The sequence below is a fragment of the Pelodiscus sinensis genome, chromosome 28 (genome assembly GCF_052426305.1).
Source record: "Pelodiscus sinensis isolate ZL-2025 chromosome 28, ASM5242630v1, whole genome shotgun sequence".
In the NCBI taxonomy this organism is placed as follows: Eukaryota; Metazoa; Chordata; order Testudines; family Trionychidae; genus Pelodiscus; species Pelodiscus sinensis.
In genome coordinates this window covers 6,238,203-6,258,101 of record NC_143079.1, presented here as the reverse complement: position 1 = coordinate 6,258,101, position 19,899 = coordinate 6,238,203, and the positions used below count along the sequence as shown (strand labels likewise).

At 54.7% G+C, this 19,899-nt stretch overlaps 1 protein-coding gene across 2 annotated transcripts in view; it reads right to left on the bottom strand.

Annotated features, from left to right (window-relative positions):
- The window catches only part of BMP1 (bone morphogenetic protein 1), a 99,044-nt gene that overhangs the window by 43,981 nt on the left and 35,164 nt on the right, over window positions 1-19,899 (bottom strand). For both annotated transcript variants that reach the window (XM_075910889.2, XM_075910890.2), the window contains exons 2-6: window positions 11,965-12,078; window positions 6,741-6,887; window positions 5,397-5,514; window positions 3,540-3,718; window positions 3,028-3,133 (exon numbers count right to left, since the gene is read on the bottom strand). In XM_075910889.2, coding sequence (XP_075767004.1) covers window positions 3,028-3,133; window positions 3,540-3,718; window positions 5,397-5,514; window positions 6,741-6,887; window positions 11,965-12,078 — 664 coding nt within the window. The remainder of the gene's footprint in view (window positions 1-3,027; window positions 3,134-3,539; window positions 3,719-5,396; window positions 5,515-6,740; window positions 6,888-11,964; window positions 12,079-19,899) is intronic.

The window sequence follows — 19,899 nt, the reverse complement described above, 5'->3', positions numbered from 1 at the left end:
ATGGAAAATAAGCGGTGACATTTCAGGGCCGGCTCTACCGCGGTAACCCTGCGGCGAGTTGCCAATGACCCCGGGAGCAGCCCACCAGCCCACGTCCCATATCCAGCCTCCAGCTTTCACGAAATCACAGGGCAGGGTGGAAATGCCAAAAAAAAATTTATTTAAAAAAAAAAAAAATACAGCCAAGCAGCCGTGACTACGGAAAGTTCTCGATGGAGGCCCAGGATCTCTCGGTGGTCGGGGCTGCTGGCTCTGCAGATGCCACTTCACCCAGCTACAGGCAGATGTACAGCGCCCCAGATCAAAAATGACCCCACCTTTTGGATGGCTGACAGTTTGGGGTCCAACCAGTGCCACAGTCTGCAGAATTGGCCTGGAATTTCCACCCTGTCCTGGTTTAGAGGAGGTGGGTACATGCCTCCCCTCGGCCCTCGCTTGGAGCTGAGAATGACCAACACCTCTGCAAGGAAGGGTCCCGAGTTGGACACCCAAAGCCAAAGGCATCTCAAATTATTCTGGAAGCACCTAACAACTGGGGCACCCTTGTGCTGGGGAGATGCACACACCTAGCCAGCTTCGGAAGAGCTGCAATCAAATAAGAAAGGTGAGATAGAGAGGTGAAGTGACATGCCCCCGACCACCCAATCGGTCAGTGGCAGAGTGGGAGAGAGCCCCAAGACCACTCCTATTGGTTCAGGAGGAGCCAGCGTTTAGTTAGGATGCTGCTGGATCTGATTCAGCAAAGCACTTAAGCCCCTGCCCGGCATGCCCAGGGCATGGTGAATCGAGATTCTGACTAGTCTCACAGAATCTGCCAACACCCTGCTAACGCAGGCCTGACTCTGTATCTGGCCCCCTGGCCTGTGATAGTCCCTGGTGAGTAGCCAGAAGGACCCTGTCTCCATGACGGGTAACCAGGCGGGCTCAAGCCATTCCTGCGCCCCGGCCAGCGGGACACATGTGCGGCTCCACCCCCGGGCGCACGGCGCATGCACGGCCTTGCCCCCCAATGCGCTGCGCACCTTACAGCTGCCATCAGGCGCCCCCATAGGTTGGCACCCCGGGGCAGCTGCCCCGCTAGCCACCCCATTAATCCGGCCCTCAGGGTAACAGGTGGGTTGGGCAGGTTTGGTTCAGGCCACCTGGGGAACACAGTGTATCTCTTACGAAAGCAAAACCCAGCGTCATGTCCCTGCCAGCGGGGCTGACGCTGGCAAGGGAGCCTGGTGAAACCCGCCAGGCAGATCACGGAGAAACTGCACCAGCTGCACCTTCGTAGCCTGCAGTGACAGGCGTCTGCCGAGCGCGCACCGACGGGAATTCACAGCCCCCCCCCCGCCGAGCCAACCTCCCCTGGGAGAAGACTGACAAACCCCGAGAGCGGCAGCACAAGGAGGAATCCCGCGGAGCGCCCCTGGCTCAGCAGAGAACACCGTCAGCTCTCTGCAACCCGGCCGACCCAGCGGCGGTGCGGCTGGCTCGCGCCCAGCGATTCTGAGATATCCTAATTAGCCATTTGCATTTTCAAAGCCCTTTCCCCGGCTGCAGCTGCCTCAGAAACTTCTCCTGAGGGGATTTCTCATGCCTCTGATCAGGATTCCAATGCGGCTCGGGGCAAGGGAGAATCCATTCGGGGCGTCTCTCTCTGCGCCAAGGCCCCTCGGGGGGAGCCCAGCATGGCTGCTGCCAGCACTGGAGGGGGCAGGAGAAACCGTGGGATGAGATGCACCTGGCTGGCAGGAACTGGGGCTGAAGGAAACGTTTGGTAACCAGGAAGTGCCTCATGAGTCGAGGAATTAAATTCCTAGCGGAAGGGTCGGACGCCTCAGCAACTGGACCCTTGAAATCCAGACGGGACAAACCCTGTTGGGAGCAGGCTGCGTTGGCAAGGGAAGAGGCCATAGGAGACGCTTTCAAAGGCTGTCTTGGAGCTGGGATAACAGATCATCATTCCCGTCCTCCCTCTCTCCATGCGAATACCTAGGCGCCCTGTTCTCTGGCTTTCCCCAACCGCGGTGGATAAAGAATGGCTGAATCAGGGAGGAAGACGGGAATTGTGGGAGGCAGGGCTGTGCAGCCTGGGCGAGCAAAGCCTTCTCCCTCCCCATGGCAACGCAGGGTTTTCCAGGCCGGGCCCCACATTTCTCAGGTAAACGCTCAGCGTGGGCCCGGCCAAAGAGTCTATGGGGCCCACGGTGGCCATGGACAGCGGCTGTGCCGTGCAGCCGGGCGGTTCCCAGCCAGGGCAGTGGGGCCCTAGGAACCGCTTTGCCCCAAAGCCGGGCCTGACTCAGCTCCAGCTGCCATAGAGCCTATTTTGACCGAGTGGTTTGCTGGGCCTGCCCTAGCGATGGGCTTTTAATGGGGAGCTAGCTCGGGCTGATTCGGGAGCTGCTCTCAGGTGCCCCTCTGGCACCGGCCCCTGTGGGACGCAGCCCGAACATGGGGCCTGTCTGTGCTCACCTGCCCCCAGCCTTCCCTCTGAGGGAGGAAACGGGGGGCCTGCCTCGAGGCGCAGCTGGCCCAGCGCCCGGCGCACCCACACAAGGGGTGTCAGTGGAGAGACGTCTGCAATGAACTGGGCTGGGGGGGGGTCTCATTTTCATAGAATCCTAGACCACTAGAACTGGAAGGGACCTCGACAGGTCATCGAGTCCAGTCCCCTGCCCTCACGGCAGGACCAAGCAGCTCTCCAGGAGCTACTCACCCACCGAAGCCTGAGTCAAGGGATTTTCTCTGCCTCCTCCTGCGCATTCCCTCCCAAACCCCCACACTCCAAGCCAGGAGTCTGGATCCAGAGCAGCAGGGACAATTATCCTCGTCCGAGCTGGCCAACAAGCCAGCGCCTTGCGAGGACTTTCACCCTAGCCAGTATGTCTTGCACAGCGGGCCAGGCTCAGCTCTGGGGCAGTTCCAGGGTGCATCGGCCCAGGCGTGGCTGTCACAGAGCAGCTGCGGGGGGGAGAGGCCAGGTGCGCACGCGTGGGCTGAGCAAGTGAATGAAGCAACCTCTCCGTGGGCTCCTACCTGGAGAAGGTGTTCCTGGCGTAGTGCATGATGCTGTCAAAATCGTACGTCTCCCCCAGGGACTCCACCTCCTCGGGCTCCATCTTCAAGAAGTTATACTCCTGCCCTGCGGAAAGCGGGGGAGACAGAGGCACAAATAAGACGAGGCCAGGCAACAGTCCCTCTAACGCGTTTTTCTATCCATTTGCGGAATAAATTTTGTTATATGCACCAAGGCATGTGTCGATGTGCACCACCCATAGAAACACATGCTGTGGGCAACTGTTCCAATCAGCTTGGCAGCAGCTGAATCTCTCCTGGGTGGCCACCCAAGCACCCAACTTACAGGATAAACTGACCCCAGGTGGGGAAAATCTTAGGAACCCGGATAAGCCACACGTGTCCTTGATCTAGCTCTCTCCCCTCGAGCGTGGGCCGACTGCTGCCATCCTCAAGGGTGGCAGGTGTGGGGAGGAAGGAGAGGGGAGGGCAGTGGAAAGGAATGGAGGAGAGAGGCGTGCAGGGGCCTTTACCTGGCTGGATGTTCTCCCGGACGATGGAGACGTGGTCGTCCCGGTCTGGGCGTGTGTGCTCGTGCCAGAAGCCGATGACGTGGCCCAGCTCGTGAACCACGATGCCAAACTTGTCGCAGTTCTTGCCAATGGAGATGGCCTGAGGTCCCCCTCCTCTGTGGCCCACGTAGGAGCAGCACCTGGGGGTGGGGAAGGGGGAATCAGAGCCCCATCCAACCCCATGCGTAGCAGGAGTGAGAAATCTGCCAGCCAATCAGCAACACTCCTTGGTGCTCAGGGGCAGAGGCCAATATGCCAGTCTCCGAAGGGTTAATGCTCTTAAAGGTACACACCTCCCCTGGGGCTAACTGGTCTGGGATTAGACTTAGGTTCCATCCATCATCCCTGCATGGGCAGGACGCTGCCACCGCACAATAGCGCGGCAGCACCTCCGCCGGAGGCAGCACATATGGGAAAGCGTTACTCCGTGGAAACTTTTCATGGCCTGCCCGTGCTTTATTTCAATGAAAGCCCCTGCAGCTCCAACTCCAGTAGGGGCCCCGTCGGAAACCGGGGAGACTCAGCCAGGGCTGCAGCTGCCTGAGGGATGGAAAAGTGAAAGCTGGAAAAGCGAAAGTGGGGGGAGGGGTGCGAGAAGCTGCTCCAGGTGGGGATGGGGGAACGTTAGGATGGAGTAAGACCTGGCCTGGATCTTTGCCTGGAACTAGCCTGGGGTTAACTCCTAAGAGCAATCGTGTTTCCTCTCTGCAGCCCTGCGCTCAGGCCAGGACTGGACGTGGACGAGCCAAAATACCATCAGGAAAGCTCCTTGGCCAGGCTGCAGGGACTCCGAGAGCCCCGACAAGAGCTCACCTCTGGGGCTAGACTCATTCCAGCTCAGAACCAACCCCCTGCAGTCACTGGACACACCCTGGGCTAGACCCGCAGGACAGCAAATTTTTATAATTAACATAGATGCATTGGAGAGGGTCCAGCGGAGGGCAACCAAAATGATGAGGGGGCTGGAGCACATGACTTATGAGGAGAGGCTGAGGGAGTTGGGTCTGTTTAGTCTGCAGAAGAGAAGAGTGAGGGGGGATTTGAGAGCAGCCTGCAACTTCCTGAAGGGGGGTTCCAAAGAGGACGGAGAGAGGCTGTTCTCAGTGGGGACAGATGGCAGAACAAGGAGCAATGGTCTCAAGTTACAGTGGGGGAGGTCTAGGTTGGATATTAGGAAAATCTATTTCACTAGGAGGGTGGGGAAGCGCTGGGATGGGTTCCCTAGGGAAGTAGTGGAGTCTCCATCCCTAGAGGTGTTTAAGTCTTGGCTTGACAAAGCCCTGGCCAGGTTGATTTAGTTGGGATTGGTCCTGCCTAGAGCAGGGGGCTGGACTTGATGACCTTCTGAGGTCTCTTCCAGCTCTATGGTTCTATGTTATAATTCTTAATCCAACCCCCCCCCCCAATCCCTTCCATGAGAGGATCTCAAAGCACGTCACACAATAAGCCCCCTTAGTCCCTTGCGGGAGCAGGTCCGTGTTGTTACCACCACTGTGCAATATGGAAATGGAGGCCCAGGGGTGCAAAGTGATCTGCCCAAGGTCACCCAGCGAATCAGCGGCGGAGTAGAGCACAAGTGTGCTTTCCCATGGCTGTGCTTTCATCTCTAGGCATGGGGCGCTTCAGCTCTGCACGCAGCCTTTTAGGCTGGGGTTTCCCAAGAGGCCCTATGGGAGTCAGGTGCTCCTATTGTGTTTCCAAGTAAAGCAAGTACCTAACTCCCCTAGGCTGCTTTGCAAAGTCTCAGTCTTAGTTCCCAGCTTGCGCAACTCTGCTCCCACCTTGGCTCTGGGGAACAGGGTCCCCAGCCCCACTCACCCACAAGGCCTGTGCGTGAACACGATGTAGCTCTCTTCGGTATTGCGCTCCAAAAACGTCACGCAGGTGTGCTTCTCCCAGTGGCGCATGGCCTGCCGGAAAATCGCCCGCTGGCTCCCTGCACGAGAGGCAGGAGGAGACCAGTTACTGAGACGCTAAGCCCCGTGGGGTGTTTGTTCTCTGAATGTACAGCACCTAGCACCAGGGGACCCGGGTCCATAACTAGTGCTCCTAGGTGCTACGGTAATACCGATCATCATCACAACAGGCCCTGCAGAGGTGGGTGAGGGGCACGGAACCCTATTGCACCTGCGAGAGCATCGTGCTCAACAATCTTTCACTCTTACGTGGAAATGTGGAACTGCAGGGCCAGATTTTCCAAAGAGCCCTGCACCCAGCAGCTGTGTTCACAATCTACAGGCCTCTTACCAAAAGAGGCAAGAGTCATCACTGGCGTCCGATCACATTCACAGCCGGGAAAAATGCATCACAGACCGTGACATCTGATCTCCCCTGTGAAACGTGGCCTCTCGTGTACGTGTTCCCGATAGGATGCTCATTTCACCAGCATTTTTCAAACTTTTGTCCTGACTCAAAAGGAGGGCACAGCGGGGTGGGGGCTTGCAAGGGTAATGTAGGAAGGTCGCAGTGCTCCTCTCTTATTTCTGTGCTACCTTCAAAGCTGGAGAGCAACAGCTGCTGGCTGGGCACCCAGCAGCTCTGAAGGCAGCCCAGCTCTGAAGGCAGCAGCCTGCCAGCAGCAGGGCAGAAGTACCAGACCAGGGTATCCTGACTTCTGTGCTGGTGCCTTCAGAGCTGGGTGGCCGGAAAGCAGCAGCTGATGGGCCAGAGAGAGCCCTGATCTGAAGGCAGCAGCACAAAAGGAAAGGGGACAATGTCATACCAGGCCATCCTGACATCTGTGCTGCTGCTGGCGACCACTCCGCCTTCAGAGCTGGGCTCCCAGCCAGCAGCCATCGCTAAATTAACTTTATTCCCCACCACCACCTCTTTTAGGTCAGGGCCCCTGCAGTTACACCATCAAGACATTTCAGGTGCAGATATCTGAAATCATGACATTCATTATTTTTAAAAAATCCTATGACCATAAATTGGGTAGGGTCCGAGTCATCATTATCCTCATTTTAAAAGCTGGGGAAACTGAGGCACAAAGCTGCTCATATACAGCCCCACAGCAAGTCTGGGGCAGAGCTAGGAAGAGAACTCAGGTGTCTAGGCTCCCAATCCCCTGCTGTAACCACTGGGCCACATTGCTGCCACGTAGGAGCACAGCTTGGCAATGAAACTTGCTCCCTGCGGGCCCAGCCAATCGCCCCCACTCACCACTGAAGTTCCCGCTGATCACGTAGGGAATGACCCCGTCCGGCCACACCCTCTCATGGCGGGAGGTGGCTGCACGGCGGCTCCGAGACCGCACCTGTCTCCATTGTCTCTTCCGCTGCCGCCTGGCCGCCAGGCTGGTGCTGATCCCTAGGGGCATGAGAGCAGCGACGGCAGAGGTGTGACCATCTCCTATAGTCCAGGGGACCCTCACCGTCCCAGGCCAAATCCCCCTGGTGTAACACCACCGCCTTCGGTTACACCAGCGACGGACCCAGCCCAACCAACCCCACACCCCAGGCCAATCACTAATCCACCCGCCCTTCCATCCGTTCTGGGGTGATGGCTCCGAGGCCCAGCGTGAGGGTCATGATATAGGGACTAAGCTGAGACCATCAAACTCATTCACGAATGCGTCTGCGTCACACTGGAACCCAGCACTTCACAGTGGAAACCCAGGCTGGACCCCAGAGCTAGCCCAGATTATAGGCAAAATGAACATAAGAACGGCCGTACTGGGTCAGACCAAAGGTCCATCTAGCCCAGTATCCTGTCTGCCGACAGTGGCCAGCACCAGGTACCCCAGAGAGGGTGGACCGAAGACAATGATCAAGCAATTTGTCTCCTGCCATCCCTCTCCAGCCTCTGACAAACAGAGGCCAAGGACACCATTTTATCCCCTGGCTAATAGCCTTTTATGGACCTAACCTCCATGAAATTATCTAGCTTCTCTTTAAACTCTATTATAGTCTTAGCCTTCACAGCCTCCTCTGGCAAGGAGTTCCACAGGTTGACTACACGCTGTGTGAAGAAGAACTTTCTTTTATTAGTTTTAAACCTGCTACCCATTAATTTCATCTGGTGTCCTCTAGTTCTTCTATTTAGAGAACTAATAAATAACTTTTCTTTATCGGCCCTCTCCACACCACTCATGATTTTATAGACCTCTATCCTATCCCCCCTCAGTCTCCTCTTTTCTAAACTGAAAAGTCCCAGTCGCTTTAACCTCTCCTCATATGGGACCCGTTCCAAACCCCTAATGGACTAATCCAGGGGTGGGCAATAATTTTGGAGGGGGCCACACCAAGAATTTGGTGGGTGGGCAAGAGCCACACTCTTCCATGATATTAATGCAGGAGGGGCGGCGTCTGGGACGGAGCCTAGGTGCAGAGCAGAGATTGGGGTAGGGGATTAGGGTTTAGGAGTAGGTGCGGGGGTTGGGAGGGATCTTGAGCTTGGGGGTTGGGAGATTCGGTGTGGAGGTTGGGGGTGAAGGAGGGCCACTCAAATAGGCCAGCTGTGTCTCCATGCCCCACGCGCCCCTACAGGGAGGACCCTCCGTGCGCTGCCTGTACTGCAAGCATGGCCCAGGCAGCTCCCATTGGCCAGATTCTGACCAATAGGAGCTGTGCGATGGTGCTGGGGGCGGGGACAGTGACGCACCCCCGGGGGTACGCAGCATGCAGAGATGCACAAGGCCCCTGTAGCCGGGCGTGCTGAGCGGTGTGCGGGAGCGTGGCAGGCAGGCCCATGTGGGTTCCGTGTGTGGCTCATGACACAGTTTGTTGACTGCTGCCCACACGCGGGGTGGCCAGGTTCTGCTGGGTTTTGTCCGTGTATTTTTTTCCCTACTGATATTACTACAGTGACCCACCCGTAAAGCCAGGGCCCGTGAAGGGAGGGGCGGGCGGATCGCGCACACAATGCCTGTGAGAGCCGTGCGCCCCCCGAACCCAGTCCCAGCGCTGCCACGGTTCCGTCAGTGCCCCCTCCACTTTCTAGGAACGCCAACGCAGTGAGCAAAATCGTGTGGCCCACGGAGATGAAGGAAGGCCACTCATGCAGCTCACTCACTAGCGTAGGTTGCCTCTTGCTTAGCCTGGGTCTAAATAACTCCCCTTATTCTGAAATAACAAGGCGAGCGTCCACACTACCACGCCTGTTACTTCGCAATAACAACTCCTGCTTGCGAAGAGCGATAACGCTTTGGGGATGTCGAGACTACATTGTTTTTTCGAAAAAACTGCCCCCTTTTCGAAAAAACTTCACCTGCGTCCACACTGCAATCGCGTTCTTTCGAAATTAAATCGAGAGAATGCAGGGGTTTTTCCGACATTGGTAAACCTCAGGTTACGAGGAAGAATGCCTTCTTTGAAAGAGCTCTTTCGCAAAAAGGCGTGCGTGGACGCAGAACAATTTTCGAAAGAGGAGGCAATCGAAAAAAGCCCCGGTGGCCATTCTGTGCATAGCAATCCAGGCTTTCTCGAGAGAGGGTCCATGCAGTCTGGATGCGCTCTTTCGAAAAAGCTGATGGTTTTTTCGATCCGGTTTTGAGGTGCGGATGCTCTTTCGGAAGAAGCTTGCAGTCTAGACATACCCTTAGCTAGCAATTGTTATTTTGGGCGTGGTTATTTCAAAACCAGTGATTTTGAAATCATTTCCCAGCGTAGACATGCCCTCCTATAGGCGCTGGGGTTATGCGGGGGCCGTATTTGGCCCAGGGATCCCTCGCTGGTGCACAGGAGGAGATTTTCATGAGTGATTTGGGGTGCCCAAGTCGAGGCCCTAAAGGAGAGCGTCTCGGCCGGAACGCACCACGGTGCCCACTTTGTCTGAGGCATGATGGCGCATGAGGTAGGAGAACCACTGATGGAGAAAAGCTGCTAGCTCCCCAAGGGTCTGTCCCTCCGTGGCCCGTGGCAGGACTTTGCCCTCTGGCCTCTCCCCTCGCACGCTGCCGAGCCCAGCTAGGACCGTCTCATGCCACGGGGGCGTCTGCTCTTCTCCGTGGGGAGCGTCTCCCTGCGGCCCAACAGACCCCACCACCAGGGAGACAGCAAGACTCGTGGAGAGATCCCCAGCAACTCCAGCCCAGCCCGGGGAATGCGAGCGGTTAAACAGCTCAGCAGGGTGGGAACTGGCCCCCGGGTGCTGGGGCGCCTTTGTCTTCTCCCAACCGGACACGCCGCCTGCAAATATTGGCCGTGGAGCCCTGCCAGCAGGGGCTGCCCCCTTTTCAGCCTCTCTCAGCTGAGCTAACAGTGGCACAGCTTGCGGGGAGACGGGGTCTGTGCAACCCTCCAGCCCTGGCCAGGCTGTTCTGTTTGTCTTCAGTGCAGGGGGGACAGAGAGCGGGGAGAAAGGCAGGAGAGCGGGGCTGGGGAGTCCAGCTGTGCCAAATGGCTCCCGTGCACAAGCCAGAGCAGGAGGACGTCTCAGTGCAAGAGGGTCTGGGACTGGCAGGCAACACAGAAAGAGACCCATGGGGATGGGGAAGTGAGCTTCCTATCCGTGGCTCTGGGGGCTAAACCCACGAGCTCCACGGCCTGGGCTCTCAGGCGCTACGGGTCTACAAACAATCCTGATAAACTTGCATCGGAAGCCGAGAGGGGGCAAATTAAACCTCTTCTCCGGTCCCTGCTGCATCTTGCTCCTTCTGAGAGAGCGACTAGACCAGCCCCGCCGGAGACAACCAGGGAATGAATAAGAAGCATCCATGCTTGCCATCCCTGGTGCTCCAGGGCCTGTGTTGTGCTCTCCATTTCCAGGCAGCGTCAAGCAGACAAAGTGACTCACCCAAGGCCACACAGCATAGCAGTGGCAGAGCCAGGAACGTGGGGCCTCCTGACGCTCAGGCCAGTGCCTTACCACTGGGTCAGGAGCTCCCTTCTTACAGCGACCTGTTACAGTGACCTTTTATATAGAGGTTTATAAAATCATGAGTGGCGTGGAGAAAGTGAATCAGGAAAAGTTATTTACTTGTTCCCATAATCTAAGAACCAGGGGCCATCAAATGAAATTAATGGGCAGCAGGTTTAAAACAAATAAAAGGAAATTCTTCACACAGCGCATAGTCAATCTGTGGAACTCCTTGCCTGAGGAGGTTGTGAAGGCTAGGACTATAACGGTTTAAAAGCGAACTAGATAACCTCCATGAATTTAAGTCCATAAATGGCTATTAGCCAGGATGGGTAAGGAATGGTGTCTGTGACCGTGCCCCTTCGGTCTGGTCCGGGGGCCGGCCAGCTTCTCTTTAAATGGGGTGGTCTTACCCCTCACGTTGGGGTTTTGGTTGTATTTTCCTTCTCGGGCGGGGGAAGGAAGGGGGGCCCGGGCCCGCCCTCACTCTTGGGCCCCAGCCCAGGGCCCTAAGGACTGAGACTGTGCCCCAGTCTCGGTCCGGCTGACGGGGTCGTGCCTCTAAACGTGTCAGCCCACGGGCTGTTTCGCCGCCCTGCCCTGGGCTACTTCCTTCCTCCCCCCCGCTCCTCCTCAGGACCGTCGGTACTCACGGCGTCTGGGCGCCCCGGAGAGGCAATCACGGGAGTGTCCACGTCTCGCTTCTCTCTGGCGAGTCCGTGCCGTCTGCGAGCCTCCCCCCCCTCTCCGGCAGCCGGCAGGGTTTTAAAGTTCCCGCCGGGCCGGGGGTTTTACGTGCCCCGCCCCCACGTCGTCCGCCCCGGTGCGCCACGCCTCCCCGTCTCACCGGCGGGGCTGGGGTGGGCTCAGCTGAGCCACAGCTCGGGAGCAGCTGGCACATGGCCGGTACTCGTCCCACAGCCTCTCTGAGAGGGCGCAGGTTCCCTGGTGCAGGGTGCGGGGTCTCTGTTACCGTCACAGTGTCCCTGGCCTCTGTTTGCCAGAGGGTGGAGATGGATGGCAGGAGACAGATCGCTTGATCATGATCTGTTCAATTATCTGCCCTCTGGGGCACTTGGCATTGGCCACTGTGGGCAGACAGGATACTGGGCTGGATGGACCTTTGGTCTGACCCAGTACAGCCGTTCTTATGACCTGCAGCCAGGCGGGTGTTCCCCAGTACCGAACTCTGGGCTAACAATGCAGGATGGAGTTTTCAAAGGTGCTTTCGGGGAGCTGCTCTCCCAAGTCCCGCTAACTTTCCCGTCAGGACCCTTTGAAAGCTCCAGTCCGTGATACCTGTCCCATTACGCAGCAGGACATGCCCGCCGGGAATCGCTTAGACATGTGACCATGGGAACCATTCCCGCAGCCCAGGTTCAGCAGCAGCCGCCATAGCTGGGCAGAAACAGCCCTCTGCTTTGCAGCTTGGGGGTGCTGATTAATCTTAACCAACAGCGGGAAGTCGGGAAGGCTTTGGCCTCCTCACTTGTCTCCGCCCACCTGCGCATGGAGGCATGGGAAAGAGACCGGAACAAAGCGTCCTGGCAGCTGAGCAGTCCCTGCCACGCCGACGGTGCTGCCGTACCTGAGGTGGTGTTGGCTGGTTTCTCAAAGGTGCGGCGTCTGAGGTCTGCGAGTTGGTCCAACTGGAACAGCTTGAGGTCTTCCTCGTCCAAGGCGATGTCTCCCAGGAAGGCAACTGGAAAACAGAAAAGGGGACAGGCCGGTGAAGGGGCGGGAGTCGGCGGGGTTTAATTCAGCTGCCTTCCCGGGGTGGGCGGTTCGTAAGGGGCACCCTGGAGTTTGCAGTCAGGGGATGTCATGCAACGTGGGAAGAACCGAGAAAAAGAAGAAACACTCAGGGCTGGGTTTTCACGTGTCCTGCAGCTGCGGCGGAGCCAGATTTTCAAGAGCTCAGTTCCCTTTGGAACAGTTCGGGGTGAAATTTCCCAGTCTGTGGCCTTATGCAGCCCTTACGTCCCACCGAAGGGAGAAAACAGGGTCTTTCAGGGTTTCGGGGATGCATGGGGTTTGTTCTGCCCTCTGTCAACAGGAAGGCTCTGACTGGCATCTAGCTGCCAGGGCAGTCACTGCTCCAGAGACCTGTCCTTGCTAATAGTGTGAGGGGGCTTTGGGGTCTTGGTGCCAGGGTCCTGCATGGCACCATAACACAGCCCCAGTAGGAGGGGCAGGAGCAGCGACTTATAGGCATCGCTAGACTGCAGTGCTGCTAGCTCTTGTGATTTTGTAGTGAGTGGCGCTACGCAGGTTGAACCTCGTTAGGCCGGCACTCTTGGGATACGACTGGTGCAAAGCCAGACAATTTGCCGAATCACAGGAGGTCAATATTGTCTAGCAGCATTGCTTCCTGGGCTTCTAGAAGACATTTCAGGGCAAATTAAAGCTAAATAACATCACAGAGCACTGAGAACCAGGCCTGGTGGGTGTAAACAAACTTTATGGGACCGCGGGAAACTTGGCCACACCCATGATAAGTGGCCATCTGGAGAACTAACATCATGCTGGACCACGGAAGTTGCCAAACCAGAGAGGTTCAACCTGTATTTGGTCCGTTTCTCAAGGCACTTTCTGAGCGCAGCTGCACATGGCGAGGTGAGAATCTCAAGGTTCGTACGGTTGCCGAGAAAAACTGGAACACCGGCCCGGGGTGCACCCGAAAGGCCTGGACGTGAGGCGGGAAAGCATCTAGCAGCAGCTCGTTTCTGTGTCCCCAATCTCCTGACCGGGAAGCCAGTCCCAGGATGTGCGGAATATGACTCATGATTTGTCCAGGCTCGGCATTAGCAAGACTGCCAGGGTCGGTTTATTCTTCAAGCCACACCAGAGGCGTCCCAGCCATTGCTAGTGAGACAGGTTGACCGGATGCCTTGATGAGTGGCTCTAATGCGGAATCTGGTCCTCATCACCAGGGGCCCAGCACCAGGCCTAATCTGCACGCCAGCCCCATTGACGGCGGAGTCCTTGTCGCAGCCCCACTGCGTAGGAGTGAATTTCACTCATGCGGTTTGCAGTCTCCAAAGCAGACCTTTCCACCTGGGACCAATTAGTAGAGCCCTAAAAACCCGCGGATATCCGCTGTATATCCAGGGATAGGGACGCAGATCTCTGCAGCTCATTTTTGCGGATACAGCATTTTGTATCCACGTAGGGCTCTACCAAGCAGGAGCATCCGGAAAAGCCGGAGGCTGCTCTCTATCTGCAGTGTGAATCTGGACCAAGCCAGTAGCTCCCAAAAGATGCTATCGACATTAGAGTGCAGTTTCCCCTTCGGTAGCTGTGTGGCACAGTGAGGGCTGTCAATCAATCGCCATTAACATGACACGGGCTATGTCTAGACTGGCAAGTTTTTCTGGAAAATCAGCCGCTTTTCCGGAAAAACTTGCCAGCTGTCTACACTGGCCGCTTGAATTTCCGGAAAAGCACTGACGATCTCATGTAAGATTGTCAGTGCTTTTCCGGAAATACTATGCTGCTCCCGTTCGGGCAAAAGTCTTTTTCCGAAAGACTTTTGCGCAAAAGGGCCAGTGTAAACAGCACAGTACTGTTTTCCGCAAAAAAGCCCCGATCGCGAAAATGGCGATCGGGGCTTTTTTTGCGGAAAAACACGTCTAGATTGGCCACGGACGCTTTTCCACAAAAAGTGCTTTTGCGGAAAAGCGTCCGTGCCAATCTAGATGCTCTTTTCCGAAAATGCTTTTAACGGAAAAACTTTTCCGTTAAAAGCATTTCCAGAAAATCATGCCAGTGTAGACGTAGCCAAAAAGAATGCAATTGCCCCAAATTAATCACGGTTCTTGGCCATTTCAATTGCACTGGTAAACAATAACACAATACCATCTATTTAAATGTTTGCGATGTTCTTCTGTCTTTCCAAATATATTGATTTCAGTTGCCACACAGAATACAAAACGTACCAGGCTCACTTTGCATTATGATTTCGGATTACAAATATTTGCACTGTAAAAAAGATAAAAGAAACAATATTTTCCAGTTAACCGCATACAAGCAATATAGCGCAGTGGTTCTCAACCAGAGGCACAGGTACTACTGGGTGAACACAGGTCTTCCATGAATAGTAAATATCAGCTAGATATTTGCCTCGCTTTATAGCAGACTGCAGAAAAAGCACTAGCAAAGTCAGTATAAGCTAAAATGCCATACCGACTATGACTTGTTTACACTGCCCTATAGCAGTGTTTCTCAACTTTTTGTTTTATACAGTACCCTTTAAAAAAATATATAAGTACCCCCAGTACCAACAGTTTTCAGACACACATTTTTTTCTCTACGGTTGCAACAGATTTGTTTAAACAACTTAATTGTAGTCAGGTGGGTGATGAAATTTTTGGGCGTAAAAAGTACAAAAATAATAAAACGCTGTAAAACTTAAAACAAAAATCCAGTTTTCTCCAAATTTCAGTTGTGTTGACGGACCCCCACAGACTTCTCTCCAGTACCCCTAAGGGTACTCGTATCACTGGCTGAGAAACACTGCGCTATACAATGAAATGCAAAGTACAATATTTATATTCCAATTGATTTACTTTATAAACTATATTAGAAGATTTCACTAGTGTTGCTCAGGTCCCTAATTTTCGTTTTACTCTCTCAGATAGATAGTAGATGTGTTGCAAGCTTTTGCCAGCAGAAGGTTCCCTTCTTCACCAAATAAGATTCCCGTTGCTCGGGTCCTTAATTAACGTTTGTTTTTATTCATTTAAATCATTGCTCTGGGGTGGGGCTGAGGAGGAGGGGGTCAGGAAGCAGGCTGCCTGGGGGAGAGGGGACAACCCCAGCTCTCTCTCACCTCAGCAGGTTGGGGCCAGGTGAGAAGCGCCTCTCCATGGCCGCTGCAGCTCCAGCGGGCACAGCCGGGGGAGGGGAGCATATCCTCTAGATGGGGCAAGTCAAGGTTCGTCTGCCCCCCTGCGCTCCCCAGCCAGAGTGAGGAATGCAGCAAACGGGGCACTTTCCTCTCGCAGCATGATGAAGGGGAACAGCCAGCAATGTTCCCGGACAAATTGTGGGAGGAGCTTCAGCCTCCCCTCCCCCCCAATCTCCCTAAAGAGCATCTGTGGGGTGGGAAGCTCAGGCCTGGGGCAGTCCCAGACAGAATGGGTGGGGGACACTCCCAGCCAGCCTTTTCCACTCGCCTGGTGATTCTGTCTATTTTCCGTATGGTTTTATGAGCAGCAATCCCATTCCAGGCACATCCCATTGTCCTGGCACAACCAAACCCTGGCCTTGCTTTAAGTGATGATAAAAGGAAGCTGCCTGCCGAATTTGTTGTTCCTAGTTCTTATTGTTTAGTAGGGGCTCTTGAACAGACAGACCGACCGACAGACTCTCTCAAATAAATAGATTTTGGAAGCAAGTCGTTTTTAAGTGGGGTGAAATTTTGGGAGCACCTGACAAATCAGACTCCTGAAAGGAGTAAAGTAGTCTGGAAAGGTTGAGAACCACCACTGTAGTGCAATATCTTGATTGTGAAATACACACAATATTTACAAATATGGGTTTTTTTTGGTTACATAACTACACTGGAAAACAAAACAATGTGACACTTTAGCACCTACAAGTCCACTCAGTCCTACTCTTTGTTCAGCCAATTGCTCAGACAGACAAGTTGGCTAACATTTGTGAGAGAGAATGCAGCCCTCTTACTGGCGCAGTCACTTGAAAGGGAGAATAGGTATTTGCATGGCACTTTGGTAGCTGCCCGGGCAAAATGTGGCACGCCAGATGTGCTAAACGTTTTGTTTGCCCCTTCATGCTTGGGCCACCTTCCACAGGACAGGCTTCCATTCTATTATCGTTTCACAGTGCGATTAAAACGGCGATTAATCACGATTTAAAAAAAAAATCGTTTGACAGCCCTCGGAATAGCTATGACTCGTTGGGGCTAACGGGTGCCTCTATGCGCAGCCTGAGAAGAGGCCAAGGGTGGTCCCTCAGATGCTCTTCTTGACTTTAGAAAGGATCCCTTGTATGTCACAGGGGAAGCACATACCTTGCTGGGAAGAGTTTGCCCTGCCCTGCCTGCTCCACGGACAAACAGAAGAGCCTGTTCTTCAGGCTGTCGCGGCAGAACATTCCTCCAGTGCAAGGAGGTGTCAAATGTTACCCTTCGGCATTCGACTGCACGAGGTGGAGGCCAATGTGGGCCCACACCCCCGGATGTGCCTTATGGATAGAGATTCCAGGGCTGGACGGGATCACGGGGCGAATCCCAGGGCAGCAAATTCCACCCGTAGCTGGGTGAGTTAGGAACCCCAGGCGCACTCCAATCTGTTGGGTTCTCATTGCCACCAGCACACGAAGCTCAGCTCAGCTGAATTTCCTTGGTCACACTGCAGCTGCAGTGCCCTGGGCATGTTTGCTAGCTCATGAGGGGCCCTGATAATCACAGCACGCGATAGGGGAGGTTAGGGGGCAACATCCGCTCTCTCGTGACCTTCCCATGGATTCAAGCGTGCACAAGCATAGCGGGTCATGTCACAATCCCAGATAACCAACCTTAGAACCCGCAGCGCCAGGGCAAAGTGCGGCCCCAGCCAGGGATCTCACCTGCACCTTGGAAAGAATGCAGCAGGCTTTGGAAAGGGTTCAGAAAAGGGCAACTAAAACGATTAGGGGTTTGGAACGGGTCCCATATGAGGAGAAGTTAAAGCGACTGGGACTTTTCAGTTTAGAAAAGAGGAGACTGAGGGGGGATAGGATAGAGGTCTATAAAATCATGAGTGGTGTGGAGAGGGCCGATAACGAAAAGTTATTTATTAGTTCCCTAAATAGAAGAACTAGAGGACACCAAATGAAATTAATGGGGAGCAGGTTTAAAACTAATAAAAGAAAGTTCTTCTTCACACAGCGTGTAGTCAACCTGTGGAACTCCTTGCCAGAGGAGGCTGTGAAGGCTAGGACTATAACAGAGTTTAAAGAGAAGCTAGATAATTTCATGGAGGTTAGGTCCATAAAAGGCTATTAGCCAGAGGATAAAATGGTGTCCTTGGCCTCTGTTTGTCAGAGGCTGAAGAAGGATGGCAGGAGACAAATGGCTTGATCATTGTCTTCGGTCCACCCTCTCTGGGGCACCTGGTGCTGGCCACTGTGGGCAGACAGGATACTGGGCTAGAAGGTCCTTTGGTCTGACCCAGTACGGCCGTTCTTATGTTCTTTGCCTCTCCTCCCTGCCCCTTCCCAGGGAAAGCAATCAAGATGGATGCAGATGGAACAGCCACTGGCGTTCTGTGCCCGTCACCGCTGTGTCAGTTCTCCAGCTCCACTGGCAGCAGTCGTGCTGGTTTGGATACAACAGGCCTTGGGGCTTTTTTTTTATTACTTATTATTACCCAAATTGTTTTAACCTGGAACTCCTTTTGCAAAACACACACACCAGTCGACAGCCAAGGGATACTCACATAACCTCAGCTTCATCGGCCAAAGAGAATATAAACCATATGCTACAACTGGGCCTCGGCCTCCCCCCTTCCCCACAGAGAGCCGGACTCAGCGCCTTCGCGGGACGGCCACTGCTGACCGCGGAGCCAGAGTATCCAGGGACGCTCTCGCGGGGGGCTGCTGGGAGGAGAGGCCAGGGCAGCGGCTGGGCGGCTCCAACATCCAAAGGGCAGATGGAGATGGGGCCTCCAGCTGCAACGTCTGGATTCAGATTTTAAACACATTGGAAGCTTGGATCTCGGTTTGGGGCTGTCCTGGTAGAAAGATTAGTGGCCCAAGTGCATTGTGCAGATCTGGGATCCGAGCCAGGGACTTGGTTCGGGTCCATCAGCAGCTGGGAGCCAACTCCGGAGCGCGCAGCTCGGGCCTCCGTCAGGCAAACCTCACTACAGCCACGGGGAGTTTCACCGGACTAAGGGCGGCCCTGAAGATTTGTCTCCATGGGGACCATGAAATTCAGCCCTGTGCAGAAGGCCAAGTACCACTAGCCCTTAAATTGGGCCAGGCTCTGTGTGTGTGTGTGTGTGTGTGTGCGCGCGTGCGCGTGTGTGTGCAAGTACCACTAGCCCTTAAATTGGGCCAGGCTGTGTGTGTGTGTGTGTGTGTGTGTGTGTGTGTGTGCGCGCGCAAGTAGCACTAGCCCTTAAATTGCGCCAGGCTGTGTGTGTGTGTGTGCAAGTACCACTAGCTCTTAAATTGGGCCAGGTTCTGTGTGTGTGTGTGTGTGTCTCACTAGCTCTTAAATTGGGTCAGGCTCTGTCTGTGTGTGTGTGTGTGTCTCTCTCTCTGGCTATGTCTAGACTACAGAGTTTTGTCGGAAAAACGGCCGTTTTCCTGACACAACCTGAGTTACGTCCACACACTGCAAGCGACACTAAACCGAAAGAACAGAGGGCTTTTCACGCAATTGGTAATCCTCATTCTACGAGGAAGAAGCCTTTTTGCGAAAGAGCTCTTTTGCAAAAAGGCGTGTGTGGACAGGGAAGAGGGAGTTTTTTCGGAAGAAGAGGGAAGAGGAAAAAGCCCAGGTGCCCTGGCAATCACAGCTTCCATGTGAGATAGTGTCCAGGCAGTCTGGATGCTCTCTTTCGAAAAAGCGCATCGCAGTGTGGATGCTCTCTTTCGCAAGAAGTTTTAAGCGTCTTGAGCAAGAAGCCTGTGGCCTAGACATAGCCTCTGTGTGTGTGTCTCTCTCTGTGTATCTGTGTGTGTCTGTCTGTGTGTATCTGCGTGCATCTGTGTGTGTGTGTGTGTCTCTCTGTGTATCTGTGTGCGTCTGTGTGTATCTGCGTGCATCTGTGTGTGTGTCTCTCTCTGTGTATCTGCGTGCGTCTGTGTGTGTATCTACGTGCATCTGTGTGTGTGTGTGTCTCTCTGTGTATCTGTGTGCGTCTGTGTGTATCTGCGTGCATCTGTGTGTGTGTCTCTCTCTGTGTATCTGCGTGCGTCTGTGTGTGTATCTACGTGCATCTGTGTGTGTGTGTCTCTCTCTGTGTATCTGCATGCATCTGTGCGTGTGCGTCTCTCTCTCTCTCTTTCTCTCTCTAATTTGACCCCAGAGAAGACAGAGTATCCAGCCTTCTCGTTACATGGGCAATTCTACAGCCACGTGCTCCCCCAGCACGGCCGCAGAGCCAGCTCTGGGTGGCTAAGGACTATGCGGGGCCATGCAAGCGGATAATGCAGAACGCACCGAGAATGGAAACCACAGAGAAATGGTGGAACGGTGCCAGAACAGGCCAGCAGAGTTCAGAATGGGCTCACCTCCCGCAGCGGTGGGCAGCCTCCCGCCCAAGAGCCGCATCCAGCCCCTCAGGGTGCTGCGTGAGGCCCGGGAGACATTTTGTCGACTGTGGCCCACACGCAGGGTTGCCAGATTCTGCTGGTTTCCACACACGCTCCCTCTGCTGCCAGGCCCAGCGCTGCTGCGGTTCCGTCGGCGCCCCCCGCACGTTCTAGGGACGTCGGTAAAACCGCCCTCTCCTGGGAGACCGTCTTGATGGCCACAATCTTGCGGCTCGCTTAGACGAAGGAGGCCAAC